The 14,201-nt window shown below is 42.3% G+C and overlaps 1 protein-coding gene across 1 annotated transcript in view; it reads right to left on the bottom strand.

Annotated features, from left to right (window-relative positions):
* mydgf (myeloid-derived growth factor) overlaps positions 1–14,201 on the bottom strand; it is a 62,641-nt gene that overhangs the window by 21,168 nt on the left and 27,272 nt on the right. Inside the window, exons 2-4 of the mRNA XM_086004872.1 lie at positions 9,888–9,938; positions 6,688–6,749; positions 4,695–4,776 (exon numbers count right to left, since the gene is read on the bottom strand). Coding sequence (XP_085860998.1) covers positions 4,695–4,776; positions 6,688–6,749; positions 9,888–9,938 — 195 coding nt within the window. The remainder of the gene's footprint in view (positions 1–4,694; positions 4,777–6,687; positions 6,750–9,887; positions 9,939–14,201) is intronic.

Genomic DNA, 14,201 nt, shown 5'->3' with positions numbered 1-14,201 from the left:
GGTTAGTCCTATGGCGGGAGGGTTTTACGGGCTCCCACAACCTATACGAGGGGGGGGGGGGGGCCACCCACACCCACGGACGCAAATATCCCACTGGATGTCTACCCAGAATTTAGAGCCGGAGCTCCGACTCCACTTGCCGGGACTGTCTGGAGCGGGGTTAGAAACCCTACGCCGTGTGGCCCAGCGGCGGGAATGCTACCGCTACGCCAAAGGCCCACTCAGATTAGCAACGTGAAATGACTGGAATGAGCACAATTCACGGCATTAAAAGAACTCACAATTGAACTGATGATGACCTCAGCAATCTCCTCAACGAAGTGGAGGCGCAGCGCCTGCTCATCATTGGTAATGAGAAGTCCAAGGCGCCGCAAAAAGGATAGATGATAGCTTGGTCTTTCAAGTGGCAGCATAGGGCTCCAGTCACGGGGAGGGAAAAGGCGCAGGAAACGTATGGGTGTCACCTTTTGCGCGGAGTGGGCCTTTTGCGTAGCGGTAAGCATCCCCGCCGCTGGGCCAGAAGGAGTAGGGTTTCGAGCCCCGCTCCAGACAGTCCCGGCAAGTGGAGTCGGAGCTCCAACTATAAATTCTGGGTGGACATCCAGCGGGATACTTGCGTCCGTGGGTGCCCCCCCACCCCCCCCCCCCCTCAAATGGGTTGTGGGAGCCCGTAAAACCCTCACGCCATAGGACTAACCACTCTAATGGCTGGTATGAAGATGGTTATGGTCACGGAAGGAGCGTTAACGTGGCCAGAAATCCTTCCACCACTTCATACAGTTCCCGAAAGGGAACAGTGTGAGGATACGTACGACGATGACCTCTTGCGCAATGCACCTCCTTGGACCCTCAGTCGCAGATGCGAGGGGGCAAATCGTGCAATTGTTAAATTTTTCATTTTATTGACATGTAAAATGTTGGCCCAGTAATTCCGTTCCAAACGCGTGAGTACGGTCAGGGTACTCACGCGTCTGGCCGGAGGAAATGCCGGTTTTCAGCATGCACAGCGCATGCGGGGAAAACCTGCATTTCCTGTCCTCTGAACGAAGGGGTTCAGAGGCAGAACGCGTGCGACTGCACAGGCAGCACGTGCGCAGTAAAATTCGCCGGTTTCATTCATGCTTTCAGTGAGGTTAAGTCCTTACAACTTACACATGAAAAAAGCATGAGTACAGTTGTTCCAGAGGCTGCGGAGGAAGATATATTTTATCGTGGAGCTTCTGAAAGGCAATATTTTTGTTTGGGAAAGGGAGGAAAGTTATTTTAAGAAATGCTGAGGTAAGTTTTAAAGTTTATTTTTGTTTTTTAAAACGGGTTTTCAGTACTGTAGGTAGAAGGAGCAATTGTGGCTATGTGAATTGAATTTGCTGTGTTTATTAAATGTGAAAATGACTCCAACATTTTTAAGAAAGAAACTTCATCAGTAATATACTCTTTTAAGTAATTATGTATGTATGTCCATATATATTCCTTTACGTATATGTATATATTCCTTTACTTATGTGTATGAATGTATGTATTTAATTATGATTTTCCAATAAGTTACTTTCTCTGAGTCATAATTAAATACATACATTCATACACATAAGTAAAGGAATATATATACACATATACGCAAAGGAATATATACAGACATACATACATAATTACTTAAAAGAATATATTACTGATGAAAAGTTTCTAAGTAATTATGTATGTATGTCTGTATATATTCCTTTGCGTATATGTGTATGTATATATTCCTTTACTTATGTGTATGAATGTATGTATTTAATTATGACTTTCAGAGAAAGTAACTTATTGGAAAATCATAATTAAATACATACATTCATACACATAAGTAAAGGAATATATACATATACGTAAAGGAATATATATGGACATACATACATAATTACTTAAAAGAATATATTACTGATGAAGTTTCTTTCTTAAAAATGTTGGAAATGTTACATTACTCATTTTAGAACAGTCATTTTCACATTTAATAAACACAGCAAATTCAATTCACACAGCCACAATTGCTCCTTCTACCTACAGTACTGAAAATCCGTTTAAAAAAAAAAAATTAAACTTTAAAACTTACCTCATTTCTTAAAATAACTTTCCTCCCTTTCCCAAACAAAAATATTGCCTTTCAGAAGCTCCACGATAAAATATATCTTCCTCCGCAGCCTCTGGAGCAACTTTACACATGCTTTTTTCATGTGTAAGTTGTAAGGACTTAACCTCACTGAATCCATGAATGAAATCGACGAAGTTCACTGCGCACGCGCTGTGCCTCTGAACCCCTTCGTTCAGAGGACAGGAAATGCCGGTTTTCTCCGCATGCGCTGTGCATGCTGAAAACCGGCATTTCCTCCGGCCAGACGCGCGAGTACCCCAACCGTACTCATGCGTTTGGAACAGAATTACTGGGCCATTATGTTCTTAAGTCGAAGAGTGAGGCTTGAATCCATGACCTTCTGACTCAGAAGCGAGAATGCTAACACTGAGCCGATGTTGACAATTTCATTAGAATAACCTGTATTCATCGAACAGAATTATTACGGCTGCTGGTGGATATTTGTGTTAATAGTTTTAAAGTTCTTTTTACAATTACATTCAAGGGAGCAGAGCCAGAAAACCAAAATCTCCTTTTAAGATTGATGTCACACAAGTAACAATTGATTTACATATTCATGTAGAAGATGTTGCAGGTTTTATTCTCCAAATGCTGGAATACTGAGAATTCTAGAACTAAACCCTTAAATGAGTGGAAGACGTAACTAATTTATTTTTACAGTTCCCCATCTGCCTATTCATCACAATGAAGTGAGTTGAAACACAATATGGACAGTAACAATTATGTTTTCTGAAGTGCACTATGCTTGACTAATGAGAATGTGAAGCTTTCTCACCTAACATGCTAAAATCAGACATCAGCTGTTGAAATCCTTAAAAAAATGGCAGATGCAACTGATTGGGGATTTTAGCATCTTGGAAGAAAACATCACCCTTATTGTCCTGTAATACACATCACTTCAATTAATTTACTACACTAAGCCGCTGCACTCAGAGACCTGTTTTTCATATTAAAACATTTTTGTAAGTTAAATATTTATAGTTTTACTTAAATCAGCTTTATGGACAAAATACCCAGAGAAAATAAAATATGCAGGAGCTAGAACTTTATAATTCACTTGTGATTGCCATCTATGAACTTGTGACAATATGGTCAAACATAGAAACATGGAAGATAGGAGCAGGAGTAGGCCATTCGGCCCCTCGAGCCTGTTCAGCCATGATCTCGTTAAATGGCAGATCATCCAAATTCAGTACCCTATCCCTGCTTTCTCCCCATATCCCTTGATCCCTTTAGCCTTAAGAAATATATCCAACTCCTTCTTGAATATATTTAATGAATTGGCCTCAACTGCCTTTTGTGGTAGAGAATTCCACAGGTTCACCACACTCTGGGCGAAGGAATTCCTCATCTCTGTCCTAAATGGCTTGCCCCTTATCCTTAGACTGTGACCCCTGGTTCTGGACTCCCCCGCCATCGGGAACATCCTTCCTGCATCTAGTCTGTCTAGTCCTGTTAGAATTTATAAGTTTCAATGAGATCCCCTCTCATTCTTCTAAACTCCAGCGAATATAAGCCCAATCGACCCAATCTCTCCTCATACGTCATACGTCAAGTGGTGTTGGGCTCTTCATCTATTGGGCAGTGCAGGCATAGGCTCAAATCTCCATCTCCCCGCTGGGGCAGCGATGGCCGTGAAGCGCGCAGCGTTGCATCCAGTTTGCCAAAGCCTGCCTATTTGACACTTCTGGGCTCTCAATCTATGGTGCAATGCAAGCATGGGTTTGAATCCCAGCCTCTGCACTAGGGCAGTGATGGGGGGCCATTGCCTCCAGTTGGGTAAAGACCTGATAAATTGCCATCCACAAGCTAACAGGACTTCCATAAAATAAATTGGGGAATTCCATGGTGTATCATTTACAAAAACAAAAATAGCAGTAATAATAGCTCTGATACAGTATTTACCTCACCCTTTATAAAAGTTTAACTCCTAGGCTAAATACAGGAATTTTATTTTTTTAAACTCCATAAGGAAATCAATATACTAAAAGGTACCAGGTGACCAATATGTATTTAAAGAGAGCCAGCAAAAACAAGTTATACTGACAACTCCACTTTGCTCTTTGACCAGTAGAAATGCATCTCTGAGCCTTGTGCATGACTACATACTGATTGGAATCCGAACACTAATCTAAGTGTTAACCAAGAATCAACATTAAATAAATCAAAAGTGAAGTTTATAAAAGTAGCGAACCTTTTTAAACTTTGCATGCATACAAGTCGTTGCACGTTAAAAGTATTTTGTTGTACATGAAGTGCTTTGAGACATAAGGAACGATATAAGGTGCAAGCCTTCTCTAACACAGATTACAATGCAAAGCTGAAAACGTACAAGACTACCTCCTGAAGGTGGTCTCTTGTCTGGATCTCATTCTGACAACTTCACACCCAAGTTACTCTACTCAGTAAGCACTGATGCAAAGATGAAACCACTTCACATCGACTCAAACGGTGTAGTATAATCAGCCTGTAAGAAAGGGTATACAGCCCGACAAAGCAGCATATTATTTGGTTCGTATTACCATTTTGCAAAAGGATATGACAAAAATCAAAATTTAAATACACTTACAAAACCATTTGCAAATTCAATCTTAGCATTGGTGACTTCAGTTTTAAACTGGGTGAAGAACAGGTAGGATTTTCCCTGAGGTCTGCAAAAGAAAAAGTCAAAATCTTCCATAGACAGTTGATGCCAAGTTATTTTGAAAAATACATAACCCAAGGCACTCTTATTAAACATAGAAACATAGAAGATAGGAGGAGTAGGCCATTCGGCCCCTCGAGCCTGCTCCGCCATTCAATGCGATCATGGCTGATCATCCAAATTCAGTACCATGTCCCTGCTTTCTCCCCATATCCCTGGATCCCATTAGTCTTAAGAAATATATCTAACTCCTTCTTGAATATATTTAATGTATTGGCCTCAACTGCTTTCTGTGGTAGAGAATTCCACAGGTTCGCCACTCTATGGGTGAAGAAATTTCTCATCTCAGTCCTAAATGGCTTACCCCTTATCCTTAGACTGTGACCCCTGGTTCTGGACTCCCCTGCCATCGGGAACAGTCTTCCTGCATCTAGTCTGTCTAGTCCTGTAAGAATTTTATAAGTTTCAATGAGATCCCCTCTCATTCTTCTAAACTCTAGCGAATATAAGCCTAATTGACCCAATCTCTCTTCATACGTCATTCCTGCCATCCCAGGTATCAGTCTGGTGAATCTTCGCTGCACTCCCTCCATGGCAAGAACATCCTTCCTCAGATAAGGCGACCAAAACTGCACACAATATTCAAGGTGTGGTCTCACCAAGGCCCTGTAGAACTGCAGCAAGACATCCTTGCTCCTGTACTCGAATCCTCTTGCTATGAAGGCCAGCATACCATTTGCCTTCTTAACCGCCTGCTGCACCTGCATGCTTACCTTCAGCGACTGGTGCACAAGGACACCCAGGTCTCGTTGCACTTCCCCTTTTCCCATTCTATTGCCGTTCAGATAAGCTGCCTTCCTGTTTTTGCCACCAAAGTGGATAACCGTGCATCTGCCCAATCTGTCCAAATCGTACTGGAGTTTCTCTGCATCCCCCTCACAGCACACACGCCCACCCAATTCTTTTTTTAAATTAGCTTTCTCCTTTAAAATGGGATTCTTTCTTCCATTCCGTCCTACCCGCTTCCACTTAATGTGCCCCTGCATTATTCCCTACCCAACAGAGGGAGCAACCTAGGTCCAAGACCTCTGCAATACCACTTGACAATCAGCTCAGTAGATACAAATGTGAAGCCTAGTGCTCTATGCGGTCATTAGAATTTCAGTGAAGTGTAACAGCGGCTGTATGAAATGGTCACTTGGACTATGCAAAACACTCAGCAGTACAATTATGGATTTTGTCTTTCCAAACGTAGGTTGTCTCGAACATTTTGAGTTGTATTAAACAATGGTGACGTACTAGTAGGTACAGGTCTTCTGCTAATGGTGGGAGCAGCTGCAGGAGCAATGAGAGGATTGTTGATTTTTATTCACAAAATACAGAAGATGATATTCCTGCTGAATCTTTCTATTTCAGTCATTCAATATTAATAGATCGGCAAAATGTACAGGCATTATTTTCAATGTTAGCAATGAAGCCTGCTGAAGTGATTGTATCTTTGTGCAGGTTAGGGCAGCACATACGAATAATATTCTGTACAAAGTCAATGTTCCTGATCAGTTAGTTGAGAAATAAAGTGCACACAATACCATAAATTAGGTGGTTTTTTTAAAAAACAGATATTGCATTTGCTTGTGAAAATAAAGCCCATACAAATGTTTACCCCATCAGTAATCTTACCAACATGCAAACTTACCTTTCTTCTCCCTCCTGGGAAAATTTAGTCCTGTGTAAATTTCCTGACGCTACAGGAAAGCAACAATCACTGAAATTCTTTGTTATTTCTAAGCTTAGATTTGCTCAAAAGTCTGAGAAGTGATTAATCGAACTCTAAATAGGTCTAGGTAAGTTTATTTTATGTACTGTGGCTGATACAGTTCTGTATCTGAGGCAGTCTCATAAATCCTTATTCACTTACCGCCAGACAGAGCAGGAGAATAGCTTGTTGTCCTCACTGATGCCTACGCTCATGTGCCATCGCTGCAGGGAGAAGGCAATTATGCTTCATCAAAAAAAGACATTTAAAAAGAAAACCATTATTTCTGTGCTATAGTCAGTCAGTTAACTTAGAGAAATCATAGCAGCTGCAAGGCTTGAAAACCTAAAGCTGCAGTCTCTCAAAGTATGGTTGCTAAAAATCACATCGAAACAAATTTCTTTTTGGGGGGGAAATGGATGAGACACAAAAATCAAATTGGTACTGGAAGATTAATTCAAATCATTTAAAAATTGCCTATATAGTAGAGGGAATAAAATAATGGGCAAAAATCAACACCTTATCCTCGCAAACTGAAGTTTCCAACATACATACTGAAAGCATTTAAAGTTTCTTTAAGCAATTGTGAGAAGATGGTCACAAATAATGTGCTGGCTTTCAGGTTTCATGGGAAAATAGATGGGAAGAAAGACGAATTTACTGTAAATACACAGTCAGCATCTGTAAAGAGAACAGATAGGTCAAGGCATTTCGAGTGTGTACCCTAAGCCAAATGGAACAGTGAAATGCAATCCCCAGCCAGTAAAATTCTGACTTTTGAGAGATAAAAAAGGGAGTTTTCCTTACCGTAAGAGGCCCAAACCATGAAGCAATTTCTAGTTTACTTGTGCATGTAATATAAATCACAATTACTGGTGTATCTGGGTTTCTGTTCCTGATGGCCATCAGTGACCCCCAACTAAAACTGCTTGGGTATATGGACATTGGGTAAGGTCAGGATCAGGCTGAGCTGTGATGCACCCATGAAAAAAATTCCTGCCAACACTCTCAATCTGGGTTTGCATGTGAAGAATGGTTACTTGGGTGAGGTAAAAGAGTTCCTGCTGCCCATAGAATCACACAGCAAGTGCTAACATCTTCAGCAGCAAAGGTAAGGAGGGGAAGAGAGAAGATTAAAAACATCCCTTGGAATTACAAAATTGAATATTTCAAATGGTGGATATAAAATAACAATTTCACATTACCATCACATCATCAGATGTCATAAATTATTTAGTTACACACAAGGCTGCACCATTACATATTTTACAACATTTGGAGTTTGTGGTACAAGTGCCCCTGGGCTTTGAACTTAAACTTCAAAACAAACCAGTAAGGTAACCAATTGTATACAGCTATAGTCACATAGTAGCTGACGTGGGAGTAACTATGACTCTCTTCAGGGAGTCTAGGGTTACAAAGTAGCTGTGGCCATCTTTGGGGCTCTAAGTCACAGTGAGTCGTACCTCCACGCGGTCCCACTAAATGACTGGCCTAGTAACTCCACAAATAGACAGGGCAACCAAACCTCCTCAACCGCTTAAGAAGTTACCACAGGGCTTTCGAGAATCCTTAAGCCTGTAAGTCTTGCTTTCTAATGTTGGGGAGCCGGTGTTACGCTGTAGCTGTGGCAATCTTTTGAGTTCTAAACCACAGTGAGTCATACTAATATGCGGTCCTGCCAGCAACACATCGGTGCAGCCAAACTGACTAGCCGAGTAACTCAAAGATGATCGGCGGCGATAGGAGGGGACTTAAAACCTAAAAAACACGATGCTTTTGATACCCTCTGGGGGTCAAACTGAGAAGAGGCCTCAGAATAAAACCTCATGTCAGACTCGCTCCTACAGGGCTGACGGAACAAGACTCTGCCAATTAAGATCGCGACCAGATGAGAGTATTGACGATTTGAACGCTACCAACAGCAGTTAATCAACTCAGGTTACCCTGGATAGGAAGCTGCCACCATTCCAAGGGATCAGGGGCCTTGAGAAGATTCTCCAAAGTTGACGATGTCCAAGATATAACCTCCAGAACCCCAAATGGTGGGTATGGACCCAGGCCGGACTCCACACAGGGGTGTGAGTGTACATAGTTGTTGCTATTGTCGTACCTGGTTAGTTTTTTTGTCCATCATCGTTGATGTATTGTTTGTTACAACCCCACGTGTCTGTTGTACTCCCTCCGTACACATCAAATGACTTAGGGCGACTAACTGAACCTTACGACACTAACTCAGTTTCGCTTCTACCTTTTATGGTGGCTTCCATGCTTGGTAAGACCTGTACTGGCCGCCCGCATTCACGAAATCTAACCGGTCCGCCTTAACACCCCAGAATCTGCTGCCCTCCTTGGCCCGTGACGATTCGCTAGGACTTGACCCGTGGACGAGCCACGTAAATACTCGAAAAAGACACTCACTTAATGGGACCTGTCCCACAAGTGTATCCAAATAGTCAACTTTGGGGGTGAAGGGTATGACGAACATAAAACTATACCTTTATTACAACTTGATAAACAAGACACACCCTGCTTCCTTATTTATCCCAATCATAACAATTAAAACATCAGATTAGGTGCAGACAGGTGGTAGAGCAAACAGCAAAATTATGAAGGATAACAATTCAAAGAATGAGTCCACTAAAATAGGTAATCTTTTTCTTCCAATTGGGAAATTTTCTCTAATATCTAATCTCACCACAATTCAGCTAAGAGTGTAAACAGATGTTTGTGGCAGCTTTAACCAATCGGAGAGTCATGCTCAAAATTGAGTTTCTTCTGTATCTTCCTCTCCTGCTCCTCCAAAAGCAAGAGCTATTATTCCGTGGTATGGGGGAATTGCACTTTGTTGTGGAACAACCAAATTGGGAACTCTGTGTATCCTTAAGGGATGCAAATTTTCCTATTTCAACAGCATCATCCGAGGGAGGGAGAGGGATACTTAAACACATCAATTGTAGGACAGTTATACCACATCTTGGATGATGGAGAAAAGTAATGTTTACATCATACTGACAACATAAGCAGCGTAACTGTTCTGGTCAATTCAGTACACCACTGGCAGCAGGTGGTCTAGCATGACTGCGACCCTGTTTTCCAACTTTAAAAATGTTGGCAACAATTGGAGACTGGTGAGCAGAGCTCTGCAAACTTTTAAACATGTACTGAGCTCCACTTTCATCAATTATAATGCATAGCGAGCCCACAGTAATTCAGGCCGTCTGCTTGCACTGCTCAATGGTATCAGCATGACTGTAACATTCAAGGAGCGTTGAATCTTTCAGATGAACATAAGCACCAATGAATTTAATTTAACTACACACTGAGCATAATCAGGTCAGTTTCACTTGTTTACCACTAACCTCATTGGTTCCTCCTTGAGATGCATATGTAAATGTGCATGTGTGTTCACCCTAAAATGGAAAGAGAGTGTCAACTTTCTTTATAATGTACTTTAATCTGAAATTATACTTATTGCTTGTAATTCACAATTTTGGTTCAGATTACTTTTTTTTTTATATAGATTAGAAAAGCCATTCAGGGTATCACCAATGCTGGAATGCAAAATGTGCAATTTCAGTTGCTATACATATTGCTATCCCAGAAGGCAGAATTTCCCTTTTAAAATGATGCAACTTCACAAACTAGTCAATTGAATGGCAATTCTATACCTGAAGAATTGCAAAGCTAGTCAAATGCCATGTGCTGCATAAATGTAAGATGCTCAATTTAGTGGCAAATCTCAGAACAATTGCAAGATTTGTCACAATACCTGGCAATACCAATGTTTTCCTCTGATTGAATATTCAATTATCCTGATATTTACAAAATGCTGCTCTAGAATGAAATTACAATAGTGTTTTTGAAAATAAGAAACTAATACCTCCATTAAGACTTTTTCCAAAGCTCATTTTATACTATGGCTACACTTCTCTGAATTACTGAAGTTAAATTAAGATTCCAGTACTCTCTTGATGCCAATTTCAGATGAGTCTGCTGCCCAAGTTTGAAAATACAATTTTGACTTTAAAAATTGTAAGAGGAATTTTTTTATTTTATTTATTTATTTATTTTTTTAAAAACTAGCTTGGCAGGGAGATGGGAACCTGAGCGTAGCTTCAGAAGGGAGAGAAGCAAAGCTGGAAATGGAAGGCAGAAAATTAGTAAGCCTGTTTCGAAGGCAAAGAAAACAAAGGCTTGAAAATAAACAAAGGGGTTGGCAGTGCTTAAAATAAATACCATTAATTAATACAAGGTGTCTGGTGAATAAGGCAGGTGAGCTGAGGGCACAGATAGGCATGTGGAAGTATGATATTATAGCTATTATTACTGAAACATGGCTGAAAGGGCAGGAATGGCAGCCCAACATTCCTGATTACAAGGTTTTCAGATGAGATAGAAAGGGGGATTAAAAAAAGGGCGGGGGGGGGGGAGGTCGCAAAACTGGTTAAAGAAACAATCACAGCTGTCAGGAGGGATGATATGCTGGAAGGATCAACAAATGAGGCCATATGGATTTAACTGAAGAACAAAAAAAGGGGCAATCACACTGCTGGGAGTGTACTAGGTATAGAAAGTGCAGAAATCTTAAAATGCATTCAGGAGAACTTTTTTTTTTTTTTAAAACAGTAAGTAGCAAGTCCCAACAAGAGAGGAGGCAGTTCTGGGCTTAGTTTTAGAGAATGAAGCTGCGCAGGTGGAAGGGGCATCAGTGGGAGAGCATTTTGGTGGTAGTGATTATAATTCAGGTAGATTTAGTATAGTTACAGAAAAGGCAAAAGACAGACCAGGAGTAAAAGTTCTCAATTAGGGAAAGGCCAAGCAGAGATGTGATTTAGCAAAAGTGGACTGGAAACAGCTACTCGAAGGTAAATCAATGTCAGAGCAGTGGAAGGCATTCAAGGAGGTGATTGTGAGAACATATTTGTACTGAACCCTCACTAAGAAAAAGGGTGAGACTTCCAAATCTGGTGCCCCCTGGATGTTAAGGAGCATACAGGGTAGGAGAAGGCAAAAAAGGGAAACTTATGTCAGATACCGAGAGCTCAATACTGCAGAAAGCAGAGAGGAGTATAGGAAGTGCAGGGGTGACATTAAGGAGGAAACCAGGAAAGCAAAGAGAGGGCATGAAAAAATATTGGCAAGTAAAATCAAGGAAAACCCAAAGATGTTTTATAAATACATAAAGAGCCAGAGGATAATAAGGTAAGAGTAGGGCCTATTGGAGACCAAAAAGGTAACCTGTGTGGAGGTGGAATTTGTTTTTTATGGGATGTGGCCGTCGCTGGCAAGGCCAGCATTTATTGCCCATCCCTAATTGCCCTCGAGAATGTGGTGGTGAGCCTCCTTCGTGAACCGCTGCAGTCCATGTGGTGAAGGTACTCCCACAGTGATATTAGGGAGGGAGTTCCAGGATTTTGACCCAGCGGCGATGAAGGATCGGCAATATACTTCTAAGTCAGGATGGTGTGTGACTTGGAGGGGAACTTGGAGGTGGTGGTGTTCCCATGCAACTGCTGCCCTTGTCCTTCTAGGTGGAAGAGGTCACGGGTTTGGGAGGGGCTGCCGAAGAAGCTTTGGCGAGTTGCAGCAGTGCATCTTGTAGATGGTACACAGTGCAGCCACAGTACGCCCGTGGTGGATGGGATGCCAATCAAGCGGGCTGCTTTGTCCTGGATGGTGTCGAGCTTCTTGAGTGTTGTTGAAGCTGCACTCATCCAGGCAAGTGGAGACTATTCCATCACACTCCTTATTTGTGCCTTGTTAATAGAGGAAAGGCTTCGGGGAGTCAGGAGGTGAGACACTCGCCGCAGAATACCTAGCCTCTGACCTGCTCTTGTTGCCACAGTATTTATGTGGCTGGTCCAGTTAAGTTTCTGGTCAATGGTGACCCCCCAGGATGTTGATGGTGGGGGATTCAGCAATGGTAATACCGTTGAGTGACAAGAGGTGGTTAGGCTCGTGCTTGTTGGAGATGGTCATTGCCTGGCACTTCTGTGGCGTGAATGTTACCTGCCACTTATCAGCCCAAGTCTGAATGCCGTCCAGGTCTTGTTGCATGCAGGCATGGACTGCTTCATTATCTTAATGAATAATTTGCATCTGTCTTCACAAAAGAGGGGGACAATGCAGACACTGTAGTTAAAGAGGAGGGGTGTGAAATATTGGATGGGATAAACGTAGTGAGAGGGGAAATATTAATGGGCTTAGCATCTTTGAAAGTAGATAAATTGCCAGGTCCATATGAAATGTATCCCAGCCGGTTAAGAGAAGCAAGCGAGAAAATAGCGGAGGCTCTGACCATCATTTCCTAATCCTCTCTGGCTACAGGTGCCGGAGGACTACTAACGTTGTTTATAAAGGGAGTAAGGGATAGACCGAGTAATTACAGACCAGTCTGCCTAACCTTGGTGGCGGGCAAATTATTGGAAAAAATTCTGAGGGACAGTATTAATCATCATTTAGAAAGGCACGGAGTAATCAAGGACAGTCAGCATGGATTTGTTAAGGGAAGGTTACGTCTGACTAACTTGATTGACCCTCCTTATTACCTCCTCAAAAAATTCAATGAGGCTAGCGTATTTTTCGTAGTCTCCATGGATTTTAGCAAGGCTTTGGACAAGATTCCACATGGCAGACTGGTCAGAAAAGTAAAAGCCCATACGTTCCAAGGAAAAGTGGCAAGTTCAATCCAAAATTGGCTCCGTGGCTTGAAGTAAAGGGTAATAGTGAATTGGTGTTTTTGTGACTGGAAGGCTGTTTCCAGTGGGGTACCACAGGGTTCAGTATTAGGGCCCTTGCTTTTCGTGGTATGTAGCAATGATTTAGACTTCAATGTAAGGGGCATGATCAAGAAGTTTGCAGATGATACCAAAAAATTAGCTGTGTGGTTTCTAGTGAGGAAGAAAGCTGTAGATTGCTGGAAGATATGACTGGTCAGGTGGGCAGAAAAGTGGCAAATGGAATTCAAGCTGGAGAAGTGTGAGGTAATGCATTTGGAGAGGGCTTCCGGAGGAGCTCAACAACTTCTACGCTCGCTTCGACAGGGACAACAGGGAGCCGGCTACCAAAGCCTTGCCACCCCCGGAAGACCAGGTGCTCACTCTGTCGACCTCTGACGTAAGGGGTGTTCTACGCGGAGTGAACACACGTAAGGCTGCTGGACCGGATAGCATCCCTGGACGGGTACTCAAGGAATGTGCTGATCAGCTGGCTGATGTCTTCACCGCCATCTTCAATCTGTCATTGGCCCAGGCAGTAGTCCCTACATGCTTCAAGACCACTACCATTATTCCTGTGCCAAAACAAACGGCTGTGACGTGCCTGAACGACTATCGACCTGTTGCACTCACACCCATCATAATGAAGTGTTGAGAGAGACTGGTCCTGGCTCACATCAAAGCCAATGTTCCCGCCTCTCTTGACCAACACCAGTTTGCCTATCGTGCAAACAGATCAACGGAGGATGCAATCACAACTGCTCTACACTCGGCACTGAATCACTTAGATGGTAAGGAGACCTACATCAGAATGCTGTTCATAGACTACAGCTCAGCATTCAACACTATCGTCCCCAACAAGCTGGCCACCAAACTCCAAACTCTTGGCCTGAACACTTCCCTCTGCAACTGGACCCTGGACTTCCTAACAAACAGACCCCAGTCTGTCAAATTAGG

The sequence above is a fragment of the Somniosus microcephalus genome, chromosome 13 (assembly GCF_052327205.1).
Source record: "Somniosus microcephalus isolate GS21.2 chromosome 13, FLI_Smic_1.0, whole genome shotgun sequence".
Taxonomy (NCBI): Eukaryota; Metazoa; Chordata; class Chondrichthyes; order Squaliformes; family Somniosidae; genus Somniosus; species Somniosus microcephalus.
This window is presented reverse-complemented; position numbering and strand designations above follow the sequence as displayed.